Genomic DNA, 23,517 nt, shown 5'->3' on the forward strand with positions numbered 1-23,517 from the left:
GTTAGCAGGGTTCCAGTCGGACCTGTATGATTTCATGGTGGCAAAGATGAACTGCCGAAGTTCATTTTTGCTGATGCCACCATTCGTCATGAGCCTAACAAGACTCATGAAGAGTTCTTTCTGGGAGACAATCTTTTCCCAGAAGATGAAGTAGCCAGTGTCCTGGGCAAGGCAACCAGGGCCAACCAGAGTCTGCGCTCTCGGTGGGGTATCTCCGCCTACAAGCGGAAGACCCCAGAATCTGGCAGTTCCCAGAATAGGCCTGGGAAACGTTTCAGAAAGCACAGGAGACCTCATCACCAGACGGTTGTTCAGGCAGTCCCGGTCTCGGTGGTGAACCAGCCCTCCACCTCCAAGGCTCAACCCCAACAGTATGTGCTGGTCCAACCAGCCCAATCCCTTGCTGCGCCTACATACGTCTCCTCTCCAGCGTACAACCCTACCTATGAAGGCCGTGGGTTCTTTCACGGCCTTAATAGGAGCGCAAGGGGGAAGAGGTCGAGCCCCATACAGAGGCAGGGCTGGATCCGCCTCCCAAGGGGAAAACCTGGACGTGGTAGAGGAAACAAACCTGCTTCCTCCCACTGAGACCAGTCAGGTAGGTGGACGCCTTTACTGGTTCAGAGACCAGTGGTCCTTCAGTCCTTGGGCACACAGCATTGTGTCCAAAGGCCTGGGTTGGAGCTGGATCAGGACCCTCCTCCCCTGACCAGGTTTTATCAGCCCCTCCTCCAAGCCCTACAGGACTTTGTGACGGAGCTTCTCAACAAGAGAGCAATAAAGAAAGTGAGGCACCTCAAATTTCAAGGCAGGCTGTTCACTGTCCCCAAGAAAGATTCCGGTCAGCAAAGAGTGATTCTGGATCTGTCGCGTCTAAATCTCTACATAAATGCGACAAATTTCGCATGATTACAGTTGCTCAAGTACGGACTCTACTTCCGCGTGGAGCCGTCACCACCTCTATCGATCTTTCAGACGCTTATTATCACGTCCCGGTTTGCTGGGAACTTCTCTCTCCTTCCTGGGTTTCAGACTCGGGAAACAGGCCTACTCCTTCAGGGTCATGCCCTTCGGTCTCAATATAGCCCCAGGATATTCACAAAGCTGGCGGAAACAGTTGTTCAGCAGCTACGGTCCCGGGGATCTCCCTAGCAGCATACCTGGACGATTGGATAATCTGGGGCCCAACAGTTCAGGAGTGCCGGAAGGCTACAGCCATAGTCATCAAGTTCCTGGAGTCATTAGGCTTTCAGCTGAACAGGGAGAAGTTCCGCCTGACTCGAGTCCCGGTTTCAGTGGCTGGGTCTCCAGTGGGACCTGTCCTCGACAGGCTATCCCTCCCGCCGGCCAAACAGAAGGAGATAGCCTCCGTTACCAGAAAATTTCTGAAGGGCAAAGCAGCATCCCGCCGGTCTCAAGAGAGGATTCTCAGCTCTCTTCAGTTTGCTTCAGTGACAGACCTGCTCTTGAAAGCAAGACTAAAAGACATAAACAGAGTGTGGCGGAGACGAGCCAATGTCAGGCTCAGAGACAGAGTCTCTTCAATCCCACAAATCTTGAAGACAAGGCTTCACCATGGTCCACAGTCAAAGGCCTTTCAAAGTCTGTCCCCCTTCAATTTCCCCCCAGCTCTGGTAATCCACACAGACGCTTCATTAAGCGGCTGGGAGGGTACTCACCAAAACAAAAAGTACAAGGGACATGGTCTACAATGTTTTAACAGTTCCATATAAACACCTTGGAAGCTATGGCAGTGTTTCTAACTCTGAAGAAAACTTTGCCCCCCGCCAGATTCACATCAGGCTGGTGTTAGACAGCGCCGTGGTGGTTCATTGCATAAACAGGGGCGGCTCCAAATCAGGTCGCGTAAATCAGGTGATGTTAGCTATCTTCTCCCTGGCGAACAAGCATGGCTGGCATCTGTCAGCCACCCACCTAGCGGGGGTGCGGAACGTGGTGGCGGATTCTCTGTCCAGAACTACTCCGTTGGAGACGGAGTGGTCTCTGGACGGGGAATCGTTCAATTGGATCTGCCGCCGGGTTCCAGGACTCCAAGTGGATCTGTTCGCCACAGAGAACAATCACAAGCTTCCCTGTTATGTGGCTCCCAACCTGGACCCTCATGCCTACGCCATGGACGCAATGACCATAGATTGGAACAATTGGGAGAGGATCTACTTGTTTCCCCCAATAAACATGTTGTTGAAAGTACTACACAAACTCAGGTCATTCAAGGGCCAACTAGCCCTGGTAGCCCCCATTGGCCGAAGAGCAACTGGTTCCCTCTGCTTCTGGAGCTCAAGTTGCGGTGTCATCAGATACCCAAACCCAGACTGACCCAAGTAGTACAAACCAAGACTGTGTCAGCTTCCTTAAAAATTCAGAATGCCCTAGTTTTATGGACTTTATAAAATTTGCTGCTAAAAGGGAGCAAACATTGACCCTGTTAACACTGTTTTAGAATCGATAAGAGAGATTCTACTCTCAGGCAATATGATTCAGCAGTCAAAAAATTAGCATCTTTTTTGAAGGCATCTGAAGCTCAAACTATGACTACTAACCTAGCAGTTACCTTCTTTAGATCATTGTTTGAAAAAGGCCTTGCTCCGCCACTATTACTACAGCTAAATCAGCCTTGAAGAAGGTATTTTTGTATGGTTTTAAGATTGACCTTACAGATTCATACTTTTCCTCCATCCCTAGAGCATGTGCCCGTTTGAGACCAGTAACACGCCCACATTCTGTTACCTGGTTCCTCAATGATGTTCTAAAATTAGCCTCTGATATTGATAACTCACAATGCTCTTATCTGGATCTGTTGAGGAAGACCTTGTTTCTGATTAGCTTAGCTTCAGGTGCCAGAATCTCAGAGCTATCTGCTCTCTCTAGAGATGATGATCATGTTGATTTCCTCCCGTCGGGAGAAGTTCTCCTTTCCCTGATCATAGGTTTTAGCTAAAAATGAAGACCCTCAGGACAGGTGGTCCCCCTGGAAGGTGGTGCCTCTTCCACAGGACCAGTCCTTATGCCCAGTCTCTACCCTAAAGGCTTTACTTACAAAGAACTCCTCAGTGTATGTCGGGTCCTCTCTTTATCAGGGAAAAAGGTGGAACTCTTTCTTTGAATGCTATAAGACAGCAAATTCTGTATTTCATTAAACAGGCCAACCCGGATTCAGTTCCTAAGGTTCATGGTATCCGTGCGGTAGCTACCTCTACTAATTATTTTCATAATATGGATTTTGCTGAACTTATCAAGTATACGGGATGGAAATCACCTCTAGTGTTTAAACGCCACTATTTAAAATCACTCAAGCTCTGAAATTTTCTACAGTGGCTGTGGGGAGTATCATCCCCACCTTAATTATCCTTAACCCTTATCCTTTCCCCCCGCCCGCCTGCCTCATTTATTTCTCTGCCTACCCTCCTGGATCAATCATGCCTCACTGCCTTGCTCCTCATAATTGATACTATTATTGCCATTATTATTGTTTGTCTTGGTGATTGTGTTTTTTGTTATGCTGTGTATTTAGATTTAAGCCTAGAGGTACTTGTGTTATTTTTATTTTGCTCCATATACCTCAAACATTTTTTATATTGTATAAGGTGTATTGTGTATTTGTTCTTATGTATAGTTTATATTTACTTGTCTGTGACATTATCTTGTTGGGTGTTTTGTTCCACCTGTATTTACACTGTGTGCCTATTTTTGATTCTCTTTGTTTGCTGAGATATCATATTAAATCTATTTTTTCATAGCATGTGTTTTTGTTCATGATCACCTTTTTTTTGTTTATTTTTGTATCATGGCAGTCTTGGCATGATTCTCTGTTACTATTTCACCGGGTGACACAGGGCTGAACTCAGAAAAGGGATTTTGACAAAGGAAAAATCTATTTCTGAGGGAGGCCCTGTGTCACCCGGTGACCCTCCCAGAGGTCTGGTTTCCCCCTGCTTTGGCATGCCAAGCCTGGGGTGGTGCTAGACTGGAATGAGTCCAGATGGCGCTGGGGTCGCCGCTTGGCGGGCGGGTGAGTGTGGGAGCTGGTACGGCTCTCCGCTCCTCCGAGGGATTTTGCCATTGGGATGTCTTTTGAGTGTGGTTCTGTGGTTGTGATTTCTTCACTCACCCTTATCCATACCGACGCCTTCTTGGTATAAGAAGGCGCTCGATCTGGGGGTAGTAACCCCAGCATTCCTGATAGCTTTTTTCTCTGGTATATTTAGCAATATTTATACCTAGAAATTCGTGCATGAAAGGAATTTCACCGATTGACACAGGGCCTCCCTCAGAAATAGATTTTTCCTTTGTCAAAATCCCTTTTATCTTTTTACAGCTTTGTTTGGTGGAATTAGGTGGGGTCTTATCTAATTGCCTTTTCCGAGTTGTGTTATCCATTTTATTACATTCTTGTGATTTTAATTCTTCTTCGTCTTTCTCTATGTCAATACTCGTATCTATTTCTGGTAAGGAGGTAAATCTATTGTCAACTGTGATGTTGTCATTGTTATATGAAATCTCCATTGAAGAGCTCTTTTGATCATGTATTTTTTTTAGTGATATTTCTTGATTTTTATTGCCATTCACTTCAGTTTGGGTATTGTTTGATTTTGAAGTATCTGCATACCTAAATTTCTTAGCTGGGTCATTCAATCCTCTCACTTTTAGTTCTAGCTTTGCTTCCCTAATCGACATTCCAGTTCGTTCTTATAGTAATTTAAGTTTGGTATTGTAAATATAGAATGCACGTTTTAGATTGGGCATGATGTTCTAGGCCACAATTTATGCATTTTGGTTGGCCACAGTCCCAGCGTGTTTTATGTTCTTGCGAACTGCAATAGGCACATCTGAGAAAATTTCTGCATTTGATGGCTGTATGGCCATATTTGCAACAGTTCTTGCATTGCATAGATTTGGGAACATAAGGTCTTAGTTCCCTGTTTAATCCAAGTATTGGAATTTTCAAGGGCAAGGTTTGGCCACTGAACTTTATTTTTGCTATTTTGATAGATTTATTTTTGTCTTTCCTGCTTGGGACCTCATATAGCTCGCAGTCTTCAACATTGCTGTATCTTTTCTGTAATGAATCTAGAAACATTGATTTGTTTTGTACTTCTTCTTCTAGATTTGGTAATATCACTGTGCCTTGTCCACTGTTCATGGTATCATGCCTTGTGACGCTTATATTTATGTTCTCAATTTTTTTAATATTTTGATAATTTTCCAACTGGATTCTCGTTGTTGTTTCAACCAGCCATTCCCTTTTTTTAATTTGTCTTATGCTCATCTCTTGTGATGGGCATCGGTTCAGCAAGTAATTTTCCAATTTTAGTAAGGATATGTCTTGGTCGGCTTGTAAATTCAAAAACCTTGACAAGTTTGATTCTCCAAAAAGGGAATCAAAGTGAATCAAGGTTGAGTCTGGTCTATATTTTCTTTTGTTTATTCTTTTAGGCTCCAAAGGGCCCTCAGTTGAAAAGTTTGAACTATTTTTTGTTCCTTTTTTTGATAGGGACACAGGCACAGAAACATCTGGCTCAAAGGAGAATGGTTTCAATGTAACAATGCCAGGTCCTCCTTTTACAGGGACATCCTTTTTCTCGCATGGGTCATCAACATTTGGAGAAGTTTCAATCCCCAAGGTGGGTGCAGAGGTCGTCATCTGTGCCAAAACAGTATCATCATAGGGCCCAGGGGTACTCGATTCTTTAACGTTATTATTCATAAAGATCAAATAAAGGAAAAAAAAAATAATATACCTGAACACTTTAAAAAGATATCATTAGCCTTTCATGGGGTTTATTCTTCAACTAATGGCACAAGTGAGAGCCAACTCCCAAATGTCCGCCCCCAACCCTTCCCTACAGGGGATGGCACAATACGATTAGAGTGGCCCACGTGTAAGCCAAACCTGCTTGCTAGGACCAAGAGTATTACAAGAATACAGTCATCCCCACCCTAATCGTATTATAGGCAAACCGGATAGAATGCCGAGAGTTCTATCTCTAGAACCAGACCCCCCTGGAATCCGTGGTCTAGCCCTAAAGAATAGTTCCGCCTTTGAGCTATCAATCTGATAACTCTCAGGTCCGAACATTATCAGGCAGTTGATGATCCCACCACAGTTCTCACTATTTAGCTTCGGATATAAACCCATTCCCAACTATGATATCTTTTCCTGTTTATCAGGTCCAATAAATTTTAGTAAAAGTGGAATATTCCACAAAGATTAATCCAAACAAATATACAATGGCATATGGGACTCTTGGACTTGAACCCGGGAACAGATTCCTGGGGTTCAAGAGGCCCCTCACCACGTCAAGGTGGTCCCAAAATGAGGGGGACCAACTCAACCAACAAACAACCGATGACCAGTACTTAAGCACAATTACACGTATACTTACAATTAAATACACGAAACAGCCAAACAACATGCTTTTCACAACTAAATACAAACACAACAAAACATAATATCCTTCTTCTACATAGTACGCATTTCCACTTTACGTAAATTTAGAAAGAATACATAAAACCGTACCATAACTTGTGGAAAAGTACAATCTCTCTTGTCGAAGTTTCGACACTATCCTTACAACGTCCTAACCTGAGAAACAACACTTGGAAAGCCCTCAAAGTCATTCACAACATCGGCCCATAATTTCCTTCAGCATGAATTCACACACTTGGTAGATAATTCATCAATGGCTTCTTTAATAAAAGCAATGCAGTTGGCTATGTTGAATTCCTTCCATATATCCCTAACACTGTTCTCACTTTTGTCAAGCAACTCCCTGAGCATTGTGAATGCTTTCTCAGTGCATTTAGCTTTAAATACAGGGATGATTCACTGATCCATCGGTTGTAATATAGAGGTTGTGTTCTTAGGGAGGAAAACAACCTCAACATTAAGGTGAGCAAACTTAATGTTTTCTGGATGGCCTGGGCAGTTATCTATGATAAGCAAAGCTTTGAATTCTACCCCTTTATTGGACAGATATTTTTCCAGCTCCCGTATAAAACAATTGTGGAACCAGATAAAAAACAGTGTGGCCACCATCGATGCTTTTTACTTGATCGGTAAAACGTTGGCAGCGCGTTCATGTCCCTGTTTTTCAAGCACACAGGCGTTTGGAACAGTACAACAGCATGGGTTTAATCATATGGAGAGCTGCATTGCCACACAATAACACAGACACACTATCTTTTGATGCTTTGAAACCCAAAGCACTTTTTTCTTCCTTATAAATGAATGTCCTCTTGGGCATTTTTTTTTTTTGCCATGCAGCCGTCTCGTCCGCATTGAAAACTTGCTTTGGGCTGCATTTTTTATTTTTTATGATTTCAGCAAACTCATGTGGTCTGCTGCCACACAGTCTGCTGAGGCTGATTCGCCAGTCATTTTTACATTATGTAGGCCATAACATTTCCTGAATTTTTCAAACTAGCCCTTGCTGACTCCAAATTTTTGTTGTTTGCTACTTACACCATAACTGTTAGGCCTATTATTAATATCACCATCAATGTCACTATCATTTATCTCAAAATGATCTCCTGTAGCAATTTTTTCACCAGCAAACCAAGCATATAGATGCTTGGCCTTTGCCCTAATGAAATTGGAATTTAGTGGCATGTGTCAGCTGTTTAGGTCTTCAATCCATAAGTTAGGGCTTTTTCCATTTTCACTATAGCATGATCTCTTTTGCCGATCCCAGTATGCACATTGCCAGAGCATCCTTTATCTTCTTTTCTTAGCGTTTATAGTGCAAACACTTGACTCATTCATGCCATACTGGCGAGCTATTGCCTCATAACTCATTCCATCACTTATTTTATTAGGAATTTTATTCTTTTCTTCTAGGCAAAGAACTTTTCTTATTTTCTTGCTGGCTTGTTTCACTGAAATTTGAAGGGCGTTTTGAAGCCATGGTAGTAACTTTTAACCAGTTGAAAACACCTAAAATACTGCTGACTTGCTGCAGATGCTGCTGGGTCTGCTGTCGCATGCAGACTGAGGATCTTGTTTGTTGATTTGCCCGCAGAATGGCGAAAGCATGTGGAACGTGTCGCAAAAATATACTTGAAGGCAGGGAATTTAAAACCATGTGTAATCAAACATGTGTAAAAAAAAAGGGACTACTGTACTGTTTATCATTCACTATCTACTATCCTTCACACGAATGAAATTCTTTAACTTGTTTCCATAACACCCTTTCTACCATAGTAGTTCACAAGACTTCCAAGTATTTTTCATGCCAGCATATCAACTGACTCACATCCACAAAGCTCCAATCAAAACCCTACCACAAAAGGGGTGGACCTTTCCATTACTATTCCTGCAGAGAATGGTGCATGATTAGCAAAAATGGGTGGAATGTTGACTAATAACAACAGTAAAAAATACAATTAATGAATACTACATATAATCATACATAACAAAGAAGAATACAGTAATACCTCATACATACGAGTTTCAAGTTTCACGAATTCACAGATCTGTGAAATTTTCATTGGAACCTAACTAATTTGTATCCACAATTTTTTCAGAGATTGCGAAATTCTCGAAAACCCCTGCAGAAGTGTTTATGTTTAATTTTTTAAGTAATTTATAATTTTTCATGCTTTTAAGTGTAAAATCAGTAAGAAAATCTTTTATTATTTTATTTTTGTACATAAATATGATACAAAGGTACACTAGCATACTTTATGTTAAAGTAAAATCCCTCAAAATCACAAAAACAGCTGTTTCTTGATTCATTTGTTTACCAATGTAAATATACCTCATTTCTCTCTCTCTCTCTCTCTCTCTCTCTCTCTCTCTCACTGTATATTATCAATAGGCAGTCCCTGGTTACCGGTGGCTTGGTTATCAGCGATCCGGTTTTACAGCACTTGACTAGTGATGACAATAACCTCATTTTCAGCACTGATATGAGCCGATCTTCGATTATTGGCACTGATCCCCACTTAACAGCAGTGTCAATATCTGGTTATCTGTGCCGATAAGCACTGTTATTGCCATTTTCAGTTATCGGTGATTTTCGGTTATCGTCACGCTGTTGGGAATGGAACCCCCACCGATAACCAGAGACTGCCTGGGCTATAATTTTAATCCTGTTAAAGATATTTTACTGTAATATTCAACCCCTGATTATTTGCGGTGCAGGATTTGTGGCTTCACCTAATCGCAGATTTTTCTGTGGATGGAATGTATCTCCAAATTGTTCGCAAAAAATTTGCCTATTTGCAGATTTTTTCGTTAAGCAATAGTGACTAATTGCCGTATTTTCCTGTTATTTTTGTGACCAAATACATTTTTTGATAAAAAAATATTAAAAATCTTTAAATATTAATATCAATGCAAACAGCAAAATATCAATAAATGTATTTTTTCAATGCATATTTAAATATTTCTTAACTCAGAGAGAGAGAGAGAGAGAGAGAGAGAGAGAGAGAGAGAGAGAGAGAGAGAGAGAGAGAGAGAGAGAGAGAGAGAGAGAGAGAGAGAGAGAGACTTACATAAGCCTGGGAAAAGAAACAGGTTAGTAAACTTTGCCCTAGTAATAAACTGGTTTTCTCCCCTCCTTATAGGACAGACCTCCTTATAGTGAACCCTCCCAGTCGCTACAGCTCCCTAAACCAGGTTTATAAACTTTTTTTAATGGGGTCTTTGGTGTCTGAACTATTAAAATAGGCAGTTATAAGCGTTTTTAGACGGGGTGTAAAGTATTCGAGGACTTTAGCTAACTGCAAGTGGTTGTGGTCCCAATACCCGGCAAATAACGGGGGTAAACTGTATATGCCTCATGGTATAAATCCATGACAACACGCTACTGGCTGCAAGGGTTGGAAGTAACTAATCACAGAGCACGGTAGGCTCCATGGCGACACGCTATTGGCTGGAAGGGTTGGAAGTAGCCAGTCACACAGCAGAGTACCAGCCTCCCACATTGCTGATTGGCTTGTAGCTCAGATGCTTTGTACAGGTGATGTCACTAGTGTATGAGTGCAGTAAATATTTTTAATGTGCATATGTATTCTCTCTCTCTCTCTCTCTCTCTCTCTCTCTCTCTCTCTCTCTCATAGTTAGCATGCACACATATTTTTACAACTTATTTTTCTGTACGGCTTTTTTTAATTTTAAATTGATTGAATACCTCTACCCTCTACGTACATGTTTTCTTTATTTTATTGAATTGTACCTTCATTATATGACTTCTGTGATATATGAAGTTTACCTAGTTTACCTTCCTGACAATGACAAAGAAAACATCAGTCTTTAAGTTTACAGCCCCATTCGTATTTGGTTTTATCTTACCATGAGTGCAAAAGAAAATGACACCCAATGAATCAGTATAAGGGTAACATTAGTATACCATAATGTAAATGCACTAGCATGGCAAATACCCTTTATACAATACTCTGCTCTATTTTTACGTCAACCATTTATTTATTCTTTTAAGGGTAATGTATTAAGCTAACTTTTAAATGAAATTAAAGTGCATTGGGAGCATGATTTGGGTCATATTTAAGGTTTAAATTCTAGAAATAAGCATTTACTAGCATTTTTAGTGACTCCTACCAAACATTCGTAATTCCTCCTGATCTGCATCAGGTTCTGGAACCTAACCTAGCGAACAAATCAAGATAAGAATAACCATTTGAAATGTAACTCGTTTATAAGTAGAGGAGCATCTGTACACATCACTGATGGCACATGCAGGGATACAGTGTAAGTGAGAGTGGTCAGAGAGCCAGTTGAGACTGTGACTGCTGAAGTCTTGATAGTCACATTGGTCGTGGTTATAGGGATCACCCTTCCAACAGTAAGGAGACCAAGAACAGCAGAAACACTGGGCTCCCCAGAAAGGCCCACAGAAAGCCACAACTCCCCGAGTCTCTCAGCCTCTGACACACCTGCACAAAAGGGGTTAATAGGAGGCACTTCTTCTGCCCTGAGAAAGAGCGCTCACCAGGGAACTCTCCCTCAGAGTGGAAAAAGGCCTCGAGAGAGAGAGATGTCAGAATAGCCATCCTTCCCCCCTTCACAGGCTCTCCGATAAATAATCAGTAGGAGTCAGCAAAGAGGAAACTATCCCCCTTAAGGGTTAGCAACAAGTGGAAGTTTGGCAGGTAGAAGAATATGCTGAAGACCTTCGGTGTCACTAGCAATGACACTGGGGAGAACTTCTCTCTCTTCTTCCTAGAGGCAAACTTCACCCAGTATTCAAATGACCACTCACTGCACTCTAAACAAAGAGTATCTCGGTTGCATACATGTTCTTGCATGACACATATACTGTAAACAGTTCAGCCTCAACAGAAGATGTGAACCTATTGCAAGGTTTGTCTCTACCAGGGCAGCATCTCTTATTCAGGGATTTCCTTGGTACAGAATGGAATGGAACAAAAAATTTAGGCCAAAGGCCAAGCGCTGAGATCTATAAGTCATTCATCACTGAAACGGAAATTGGGAGCAGAAAAGTTTGAAAGATGTAACAGGAGGAAAGCCTCGCAGTTGCACTATGAAACAAATGTTGAGAGAGGTTGGATAGCAAGATGAAAGAAAGAGAATATGAATGGAGATACAGTAAAAGGAATGAAAGCAGTTGCAGCTAGGGACCAAAAGAATGCTGCAATGAACCTTAAGTAATGCACTCTCAGGAGGTGCACTAACAGGGTCCTCGGTACAGAGGAAGATGGCTTAGCCAAGTCATGGTTTGATTCATTATTAAATTTAAAAGACAAAGCCAAGACTATAAAAAAGCAAGAAGCACTCAAGAAATACTCAAGCAGAAACAGTTTTATTGTCAAGCAAAAAAGCAACGGTCAGAACAGAGGGCCAAGAAAGACATCTGTACTTGACAGTGGCCAGAGGCAGAGTTTAGTGCAGACCGATAAGTGGGCAGGGCTTCCCCCTACTGTCCACAATTAACTACCTTGTCAATAAGCTTGAACAGCTGTTATCAGCTCGAGCTCAAAGCTAAGTCCCTATCTAAAGAACAAAGATTTTTATATGTGTATGAGCAAAAGATAGCATTTTATTTCAATAAAAGCCCAGCAGGAAAACTAAATACACTTAGTAATCTCATTCCAGACAACACAAAAACAATGAGTTCAAAGTAGGACCATTAATAGTGGCACAAGTTTTACCATTACAATAAATTACAGGTACTGGTAAATTGGCACAGACAACTTCAAGGCTGCTACATGAAATTCAATTGGATCTTACCTCATAAAAAAGATTAGGTCTATTGAAAGAAGCTTTGAGAATCAAGCACCCCTGGATATTGAGAATCTTCTGAACATCTGTAATTATGCGAGAAGTAGCCGTTGCTGTCAACCCTAAAATGGGTACATCTGGAAACATCTTACGCATCACGCCCAAAAATTTGTAATCTGAAATTACATAAAAAACAAGAGGAAAGAATTCATAATATACAGTACATTCAGTTTAGGTATTCTTTAATAATATGGAAAAGGGTTATGAAAAACTCAACAAAATCAAGGTATAAGAATTGTAAAAAATTCCAAAATGAGCATTTCCAGATTAAGATGTATTATTAGAATATTATGCTTCTTACATTAAGGTAAAAACTTATGCAACTAAAGTCTAGCCTATTGTTCAATGTATTAGTCAAGCTCCAAAAATTCTACACAACATACAGTATACCATATGCAAGTTTTACTGTCAGGAATAAAAAGATAATTTATTTCCTGGAAACTACATGATATGTATCAAGCCTTACCTGGTCTGAAATCATGTCCCCACTGCGAGCAACAGTGAACTTCATCAATAGCCAAACGAGCAAACAGACCCATTTGATGCATCTTCTGTACCTTTGCCATGAATCGTTTTGACTTGGCAAGCCTCTCAGGAGTCACATAAAGCAGCTTGACTGGAGCTTTTGGATCTGTCATTGCCTGCAAAAAATAGCAAACATATGTTGACCATAGTACACTTGCATACTTTATCAAGTGAAAATGAATACTTGGGTGGAGATGAGTCAAGATTTGTTGTTCTTAAACCATTCTGTGAATGATGGTTCATTCTCATATGTCCAGCGTCTGCTTTGAGATCAGACTTCCTCAGCAGTCTAATAAGTGAAGTGTTTGTCCTCAGGTGTTTTGTAAAATTTTTCTTAAAATTACTTGAAGTGATAGAGTTATCTGTTTTTCTAACACCCCCCCCTCACTAGCTGTTCCAATATTGCTCTGGTAGGGCGAGTAAGGAATTCATACACTGTCAACCTTATCACTGTTACGATAAATGCATGATGTCAGCAGAGACTATTCTGGTCATAAAAACAGATATATGGCAACACTTTTCACCAGCACTGTCAAGCCTCAGTCATTAAAAGCATTTAAAAGATAGTGGTCATTCTCATTAACCCTTAAACGCCGACTGGACGTATCGTACGTCGACTAAAATTGTCTGTCAGGTGCCGAGTGGACGTACGGTACGTTGACTACAAAAAGTTTTTTTAAATATTCGCGGAAAAATACTTATAGGCCTAGTTTGTGAAAGATTTTAAATCACGCGCCTTGAGGGATGCTGGGAGTTCACGGATCACACTGTTGTTTTGTTTACAAGCGTTACCCAGCCGCGCCTGCAAGAATTTCTTTCTTCTCGCACTACAGAGCATCAGCGACGCACCTCAGAAATTTTCGTCACTTTGTCGTAATTTTTGCACCGTTTTATATTAGCCATTACATAAAGTTTTATATATGAAAATGTGCGCAATTTCATGTAGAATACAACAACAACCCATGGTTGTAGCTTTTATCAGTTTTGAAATATTTTCATATAAATCATGATAAGTGCCAAAATTTCAACCTTCGGTCAACTTTGACTCGCAACTTTGACTCGACCAAAATGGTCGAAAAACACAATTGTAAGCTAAAACTCTTACATTCTAGTAATATTCAAACATTTAACTTCATTTTGCAACAAATTGGAAGTCTCTAGCACAATATTTCGATTTATGGTGAATTTTTGAAAAAAGCTTTTTCTTTACGTCTGCACGGTAACTCTGCTGAAAATCTCAGAAATTCTTTCATCACTTTGTCGTAATTTTTACACCGTTTTATATTAGCCATTACATAAAGTTTTATATATGAAAATGTCCGCAATTTCATGTAAAATACAACAAAAAATAACTCATGGTTGTAAATTTTATCAGTTTTGAAATATTTTCATATAAATCACGATAACTGCCAAAATTTCAACCTTCGGTCAACTTTGACTCGACCGAAATGGTCGAAAAACACAATTGTAAGCTAAAACTCTTATATTCTAGTAATATTCAATCATTTACCTTCATTTTGCAACAAATTGAAAGTCTCTAGCACAATATTTCGATTTATGGTAAATTTAAAAAAAAAACTTTTTCCTTACGTCCATGCGCGGTAACTGCCGAAAATCTCAGAAATTCTTTCGTCACTTTGTCGTAATGTTTGCACCGTTTTATATTAGCCGTTACATAAAGTTTTATATATGAAAATGTGTGCAATTTCATGTAGAATACAACAAAAAATAATTCATGGTTGCAGCTTTTATCAGTTTTGAAATATTTTCATATAAATCACGATAAGTGCCAAAATTTCAACCTACGGTCAACTTTGACTCGACCGAAATGGTCGAAAAACGCAATTGTAAGCTAAAACTCTTATATTCTAGTAACATTCAATCATTTACCTTCATTTTGCAACAAACGGGAAGTCTCTAGCACAATATTTCAATTTATGGTGAATTTTTGAAAAAAATTTTTCCTTACGTCCGCGCGCAGTAACTCGGCTGAAAATCTCAGAATTTCTTTAGTCACCTTGTCGTAATTTTCGCACCATTTTATATTAGGCCTTACATAAAGTGTTATACATGAAAATGTGTGCAATATCATGTAGAATACAACAAAAAATAACTCATGGTTGTAGCTTTTATCAGTTTTGAAATATTTTCATATAAATCACGATAAATAGGAAAAATTCGACCTTCGGTCAACTTTAACTCAACCGAAATGGTTGAAGACTGCAATCGTAAGCTAAAACACTTACAGTCTAGTAATATTCAATCAATTACCTTCATTTTGCAACAAATGGGAAGTCTCTAGCACAATATTTCGATTTATGGTGAATTTTAGAAAAAAAACTTGTTTTTACGTCCGCGCGTTACGAATTCATGCATCATTTTGTGATATTTTCTCTGTGTTGCTTTGATAGTTTTACAATTTGTTATATACCAAAATTATCGCAATTTAGTGTACAATACAGTGAAAAAAAAATAATTCATTAGCTTTAACCGTTTTGCTCACAGCGCGATTTGTATACAATTATATATGAAATTTTTTTTCACGCTGTCATATATTCCAATATCTATAAAGTAATACCTCGAACTTGCACGATTCGAGTTGCACGAATTCACAGACACACGAAATTTTCATTAGAACCTAATTAATGGTCATACACGAGTTTTTCATAGACACGCGAACATTTGCGAACACTGAGAAACCCAGCAAAAGTGTTTGTTTAATTTTTTTATGTAATTTATAAGTTTTCAAGCTTTTATGTGTAAATTAAATAACATTAAATATTATTAAAAGTAATAATCTCTCTCTCTCTCTCTTCTAGTGAGATGAATTTTTATGGTACATGTATACAGGTATGTTTATTTGTATGATAAATAAACTTTTTACCTAATAATAAGTACTAATTTTCAAATAATAATAATAATAATAATAATAATAATAATAATAATAATAATAATAATAATAATAAAACTGTAATTACAAAATTTGTATTATTTTGAACAAACAAATTCTTCCCTCATCTTTTGTAAGAAGGAGGTGAAGGCAAAAGCTGTCAGACATGTCATTTAACATGACAAGAAGGGGAGTGTTGCTAATCGGTGGTCAAATTTTTCTTGTAAGTCTGTGTGTGTGTGTGTGCGTGTCCGTAATAATTCGTAAAAAAATTCACTCTCTTAAGTAAGGACAACTGTTCTCTCTCTCTCTCTCTCTCTCTCTCTCTCTCTCTCTCTCTCTCTCTCTCTCTCTCTCTCTCTCTCTCTCTCTCTCTCGTTTGAAGTCAGCCAACCTACGTATTACAGCACTGTTTCTCTATATGTCTTTAACTGTACAGTAGATAATTTTGAACTGATCTAATTTTACCTGTACCTTTTACAAACTGCAAATGTGTCGTTCTAAAACACAGAGACATAGAGCATTTCAGAACAAAGAGAAAGTGACAGAATAAAGTTTTTTTAAAACGGGGTTGAGGAGACTTCTAAAAATAGATCGACGGAATGGGGGAGAGAGTCACACCATTTATTTCTTTCTTTAAGGGTAATGTATTAAGCTAACTTTAAATGAAAATACAGTAACTTTAATTTCATTTAATAGTTGGTTTAATACTGAATTTCCATCTTTTGATATCTAACGTAAGAATAACTTTCTTTCTCTCTCTCTTTCTCTCTCTCCGTAATAATTCATAAATAATATAACTTGATATTTCAATTAAGGACAATATCTCTCTCTCTCTCTCTCTCTCTCTCTCTCTCTCTCTCTCTCATCTGTGTTATTCTCTCAGTCTCCGTAATAACTGATAAATAATTTCATTCTCTTAATAAGGACAACCCTCTCTCTCTCTCTCTCTCTCTCTCTCTCTCTCTCTCTCTCTCTCTCTCTCTCATTCATAGTTTGCACTCACACATTTTTACAACTTTATTAATTCTCTGTACAGTAGATAGTTTAAATTGATCTAGTTTGACCTGTATCGTCTACGAAGTGTAAATACGCTAGTGTTGCAAATACGTTCTAAAACATAGACACATAATAACTAAGAGTTGTATTAGTCAAAATATAAAACACTGTTTGTTCAAGAAAAAGCATTTCAGAACAAAGAGAAAGAGACGCAGGATAAAGAAATTGTTAAAAAGAGGTTCAGACATTTCTAAAAATAGATCAGTTTGAAGGGGGGAGAGAGAGAGAGAGAAATTCTCTTCCAAATCTCAGTTTTTATGTCAACCATTTATTTCTCTTTTTTAAGGGTAATGTATTATGCTAACTTTTAAATTAAATTACAGTAACTTTAATTTCATTTCAAAGTTAACTTGATAATTTGGGAGAACGATTAGGGTCATATTTAGTGTTTAAACTTGAGAAATAAGCATTTATTAGCATTTCTAGAGACCATGCCAAACTTACGCGAAAATTCACCCTGCGCGAGGGGTTCTGGAACCTAACCTCGCTTAAGTTCGAAGTATGACTGTATATGATAATGATATTTTTTTTTATTTCTGATGGTTGCATACTAAACTTCAGGCAATGACAAAAAACGGAGCCAAAATTAACTCTTAATCTTAAAAACTAAGCGTGCTGTGATTTTTTAAAAAAAAACTTTTTTTCGCTTCGGTGCTAACTCCCGAACGCCGCCGGCATACGACAGACACTTTTGTAAATAGAGGTTCGGCGTTTAAGGGTTAACATACACTCCCAAAGAAATCATTTTGGACTAAATACAGAACTACATATTTTGCAGAGAAGCTAATATCACAGTGAAAGACCTGAATGAACTTCAAAAGGATTCATTGGATTCAGTGGCACAAGGAAATTGTACAGGTCAACCATCTGGCAACAGTTAATCCGATTCCATCACTAATCCAGTGTTAATTTTGGTTAGCGCAATTTCAAATTTTCAGGTTACTGCACCAACCTGCCACCATTATTTGTTGCCCCAAACTTGTGTGTGTACGTACTTCCCCTATGCATACAACTGGGTTCATCTTTTGGTTTGTAAAAAAAAAAAAAATGAGAAAATGCAGTAAAAATATAAAATAATAGCATAAAATATAAACAATAATAAAAGTAGCAACACAAAACAAAACAAGCTGTATGAAGTTCTCCAACACTAGTGAATGAGTTTGTGTGTTTGTATGTTTATCTTTTGGGTTGTAAAAATAAAAAAATTAGAAAATACAGTAAAAATATAAAAGAGAATATAGTGTAAAATATAAATGAAAAAATCATGAGTGTAACAACATGAACCAAAACAAGTTGTAGCAAGTTCTCCAACGTCAGAGAATAAGTATGATATTTTTATGATAAAATAAAGTTTGTTCATACTTACCTGGCAGATATATATATAGCTGTATTCTCCGAAAGGGACCGACAGAAATTCAAAAACTTACGGCACACGAGATGGGCCAGGTGGTTAGTACCCATTCCCGCCGCTGGGAGGCGGTATCAGGAACCATTCCCATTTTCTATTCAGATTTTCTAGAAACTAGAACTACTGTCTCCTGAGGGGAGGAGGGCGGGTACTATGATTATATATATCTGCCAGGTAAGTATGAACAAACTTTATTTTATCATAAAAATATCATTTTGTTCATGACACTTACCTGACAGATATATATATAGCTGAATCCCACCATTGGAGGTGGGAAGAGACAGAATAGGATTTAGGAAACAAACATATGTAGGCGATTGACGCCTTGGTTCCTTACCTGTTAGCATTGCTGACTTCGTGATTACTGTCACCCAAGTCTGCTTCTGCTTTACTAGAGAACTCCAGCGAGGTAGAGACCTATAAAGCTGGTGAAATCTAGATGATCTGTCAACGGGGGCGAGACCACAATGTGACTAGACCATATGACCTTACTGTGAGGGCAAGCGACAAACTAAACAACCACCTGACCAAGCCTAGTTACGTCAAGAAAGATTAACATAAACTAAGGACTGGGGCGACCACCACTGGTGGAGACCCAACAACCATAAAAAACAACACATAAAATATTTAAAAAACACACAAAAACAAAACTAAAGGAGAGGATGAGAGTCGCTTTCTGTTCCCAAGATCGTATTTTTGCGAAACGTAAGGCCCCAGCGCACAGCAATTCTCATAGGACGTTTTCACTTCTGTGAGATAATGAGAAGCAAAGACAGAATTGCTTCGCCAAAAAGTGGCACCCAGAATGTCATTGAGAGACTGGTTTTTCTGGAAGGCCACTGAGGTAGCAATGGCTCTCACTTCGTGAGCCTTGACCTTCAAAGTTCTCAAATCCTCGTCTAGCACACTGGAATGGGCGTCTATGATGGTGAGAAGTAAGAAAAAGAACGCCAGGGCATTCTTCGAGAGAGGTATATCAGGCCTCTTAACCGAGCACCAAAGATTGCTAGAAGGACCTCTACAATCCTGGGTCCTCTGTAAATAAAATTTCAGAGCCCTGACAGGACACAGGGTTCTCTCAGGTTCTTGTCCAGTGATGTTCGTCAAGCCCTTAATTTCGAAGGACCTGGGCCAAGGGGAAGACAGGTTTTCATTCTTGGCAAGAAACATAGGGCTCAGAGAACAGACAGCATCAGGGCCTCTGAAACCTATAATCTTGCTGATCGCTTGAAGTTCACTAACTCTCTTTTTCGCCAGAGCAGTTAGGAAAATAGTTTTCTTGGTTACATCTTTGAAGGAAGCAGAATGTAAAGGTTCAAATCTCTTGGACATCAGGAATTTTAGAACGACATCTAAATTCCACGAAGGTAACTTAGGGGAGGCTACCTTAGACGTCTCAAAAGACCTAAGAAGATCATGAAGGTCTTTATTGTCCGATAAGTCAAGGCCTCTATGCCTAAAGACCGTTGACAGCATACTCCTATAGCCTTTGATGGTAGGGACTGCCAGCTTTAAATCCTTTCTCAAATAAAAAAGGAAGTCCGCTATCTGGGACACAGAGGTTGTGGTAGAGGAAATTCCCTTAAGTTTGCACCACTTCCTAAAAATGACCCACTTAGACTGGTACACTGCGCTGGAAGAGGCTCTCCTGGCGTTGGCGATCGCCTTAGCCACTGGTTTAGAAAAACCTCTCGCTCTGAGCAACTTCTCGATAGTCTGTATGCAGTCAGACTCAGAGCGGGAAGGTTTTTGTGGTACCTCTCGAAGTGGGGTTGTTTGAGAAGATCTGTTCTCAAAGGAAGTGTTCTTGGAAAATCCACCAAGAGAGACATGACCTCTATGAACCACTCCGCTGAAGGCCAAAAGGGGGCGATTAAAGTCATTCTCGTCCCTTCTGAGGCTACAAACTTCCTGACGACTTCCCCCAGAATCTTGAATGGGGGAAAGGCATACAGATCTAGACCCTTCCAGTCCCAGAGAAAGGCATCTACTGCTAGGGCTCCCGGGTCGAGAACGGGAGAGCAGTAAAGGGGCAGCCTTGTGGTCCTTGAAGTAGCAAAAATGTCCACCAGGGGACGTCCCCAAAGCTTCCAAAGTTCCTGACACACTTCCGCGTTCAGAGTCCATTCTGTTGGCAGAAGCTGATGCTGCCGACTGAGAAGGTCCGCGCGTACATTCTCGACCCCTGCTACGAAACGAGTGAGAATTGTCACCCGACGAGAATGTGCCCACAGCAGGATCTCCTTGGCGATCAAGAACAGGGACCGAGAATGAATACCTCCCTGTTTCTTGAGGTACGCCAGGGCCGTGGTGTTGTCTGAGTTGACTTGAATTACCCGGCCTGCAACTTGATCTTCGAAGAACTGAAGAGCCAAGAAAATCGCTTTCAGTTCTTTTAGATTGATGTGCCAGGACACCTGTTCCCCTTTCCAGGTGCCTGACACTTCCTCCCCCCACAGTGTTGCTCCCCATCCCGACATGGACGCGTCGGAAAAAAACAACACTAGGTCGGGTTCTGAAGATAGAGAGAGACCCCTTCTGCCAACTTTAAGGGATCGAGCCACCACCGAAGATGGTCCTTGACAGAGAGAGAGATCCTGAGAGACTCCTCCAAATCCTCCTTGTTCTTCCAGTTGTCCGCAAGAAAGAACTGTAGGGGTCTGAGATGCAACCTCCCCAGGGAAACAAACTTCTAGTGATGAAATGGTCCCCAGCAGACTCATCCATTCCCTCACCGAGCATGTTTCTTTCCCAGGAAGGCCGAAACTTTTACAAAGCAGTGCTGCTGACGTTCCTGGGATGGAAAGGCTCGAAAAACCGCTGAATCCATCTGAATCCCCAGATAAAGAATGGACTGAGAGGGGATCAGATGCGACTTCTCTAAATTCACAAGAAGTCCCAGGGACTTTGTCAGCTTCAAAGTTGAATGTAAGTCCTCCAGACACCTTTGTTCTGATGTGGCTCGGATGAGCCAGTCGTCCAGATAGAGCGAGATCCTTATACCGGCAAGATGAAGCCACCGGGCAACGTTCCTCATCAGGACTGTGAACACCAGAGAGCTCTGAACTGGTACACTCTTCCCCCAAGGACAAATCTCAAATACTTTCTCGACTGAGGATGAATGGGGACATGAAAATAAGCGTCCTGGAGGTCCAGAGAGACCATCCAATCGCCTGGTCGCAGCGCATTGATAACAGACTGGGGCGTTTCCATTTTGAACTTTTCTTTGACGACAAAATTGTTCAGTCTGCTGACGTCCAGGACTGGTCTCCACCCCCCTGACTGTTTTGGAACTAGGAAGAGACGATTGTAAAAACCTGGAGACTCCAGATCCAGGACTCGCTCTATGGCCCTCTTCTCGATCATTTCTTCCAGCAGATCTAAAAGGATCTGTTGCTTCTCCGGACGGTAAGAAGGCGACAGATCTCTGGGAGTTGAGGACAGGGGGGGGTTTTCGAGGAACGGGATCCTGTAACCTTTCTTGATTACATTGAGGGACCAGGAATCCACCCCTCTTACTTTCCAGGCTTCCGAAAACAGGAGAAGCCTGGCTCCTACTGGTGTCTGGAGGTGGAGAAAGTCACTTCTTGCCCCTTTGGGAAGAAGGGGCTCCGCGTCTGGAGAGACCTCTTCCTCGCGAAAAGGGTCTAGAGGAGGAAGATCTCCCACGAAAGGGCTTCTGTCTCTTCGAGGGAAGTCCTTGCGATGACATGGAAGGGACACTAGGACATCTGGAAGACTGAGCCAGGAGATCCTGAGTAGCCTTCTCCTTAAGGCTGGAGGCGAGATCCTTGACAAGCGGCTGGGGAAGAGATGGCTAGACAGAGGGGCAAAAAGTAACTCAGCCCTCTGAACAGGAGAAACCGACTTGGCAGCGAAATTGCAGTACAAAGCCCTCTTCTTTAGGAGGGTTGTACCAAAATGAGAAGCCAGTTCATCAGCGCCATCCCTGACGGCCTTGTCCATGCAAGACAGTACACTGGACAGCTCCCCCAGAGAAATAGAATCTGGACTACGAGTCCTTAAGTCCAAGGCCCCAAGCACCAGTCCAGAAAGTTAAAAACCTCCATAGACTTGAAAAAGGCCTTTCAGATGGTGGTCGGTCTCAGAAAGAGTCCAGGACACTTTCGCCGAAGAAAGGAGAGACCTCCTTGAAGCATCAACGAGGCTCGCAAAGTCGCCTTGAGAGGAAGAAGGAACTCTTGAGCCAATTTCCTCTCCCGTCTCATACCACATTCCAGCTTTCCCGCACAATCTAGACGGGGGTAGAGCGAAGGAAGATTTTCCTTGAGACTTCCTATCTTCCATCCAAGAGTTGACTCTCTTGAGAGCTTTTCTAGTAGCCAGAGAAGTCTTCATTTGCAGGAAGCCGGGCGATTTCCTCACCTTCGAGGAAGCTAACTGCGAAGGAGGGGAAAGAGGAGCAGTAGGCTGAAATTTATCTGGAAAAAGTTCCTTAAGCATACTAGCCAAAACCCGGTAGTCGGAGAAAGACGACAGAGGGGGCTGCTCCTGTTCTGCAGAGTCCGACTCCTGAGACAAACCACCCTCTTCGACAGGAGCGACAGGAGAGTCTTCCGGGGCTAGAGGGAGACTAAGACCTTTGGGTCCAATTCAGCCCAGAGACCTCTTCTCGTGGGAAGAAGCAGCAGAAAAGTCCGGAGCAACTCGTACAGAAGCGTCCTGCCGAGCGTCCTGACGAGCGTCCTGCCGAGCGCCCTGCCGAGCGTCCTGACGAGCGTCCTGCTTCACAAGCAGCCGAAAGCGTCCTGAAGAGCGCCCTGTCTCACAAGCTGCCGAGCGCCCTGACGAGTCCTGACGAGCGACCCGACGAGCTTCTTGACGAGTCCTGAAGAGCGTCGTGCAGAGATCGGGAATGAAGAGAAGCGTCCTGGGAGCGTCCTGCGAACGTCAAAACGAGAGCGAAGCAAGAGGAGTGTCAAGAAGAGCGTCTTGGCGCGAACTCTTACTAGCGGCAAGCCGAGCTGCAAGAGGAGCGCCCTGATCAACCAGCGTCCACGACGGGGCAAGGAGAGCTGATGATCCGAAGAACGATGAGGGGCAACTACGAGAAACCGCAGGAGAGAGAGACGAACGAAGAGCAGGAGAGGGAGACCTCTTAGATCTCTTAACTGGCAGCGTCAAATCCTTACGGCGCCACGAGGCTCCGTCTCCTTAGCAGCGAGAAGGGAAGCTAACTGCCGCTGCATATCCTGGATAAGACTTTTTTCGAAGGAGAGGAAGCCCTCTCAGGAGAAGGGCTGCTCTTATGAGAAGAAGAGGGGAAGGAGACGTCCTCCTCCTTCTACCAAGGGCGAGAAGAGCTCTCTTCTTGGGGCGGCTGGGACGTTCAGC

The 23,517-nt window shown here is 41.4% G+C and overlaps 1 protein-coding gene across 4 annotated transcripts in view; it reads right to left on the reverse strand.

The window, feature by feature from the left end:
• Positions 1–23,517, reverse strand: part of LOC136831343 (ATP-dependent DNA helicase Q1-like) — a 443,841-nt gene that overhangs the window by 273,649 nt on the left and 146,675 nt on the right. For all 4 annotated transcript variants that reach the window (XM_067091647.1, XM_067091648.1, XM_067091649.1 and 1 more), the window contains 2 exons: positions 12,747–12,921; positions 12,230–12,396 (listed from right to left, as the gene is read on the reverse strand). In XM_067091647.1, coding sequence (XP_066947748.1) covers positions 12,230–12,396; positions 12,747–12,921 — 342 coding nt within the window. The remainder of the gene's footprint in view (positions 1–12,229; positions 12,397–12,746; positions 12,922–23,517) is intronic.

Source organism: Macrobrachium rosenbergii, chromosome 48 (genome assembly GCF_040412425.1).
Source record: "Macrobrachium rosenbergii isolate ZJJX-2024 chromosome 48, ASM4041242v1, whole genome shotgun sequence".
NCBI lineage: Eukaryota > Metazoa > Arthropoda > Malacostraca > Decapoda > Palaemonidae > Macrobrachium > Macrobrachium rosenbergii.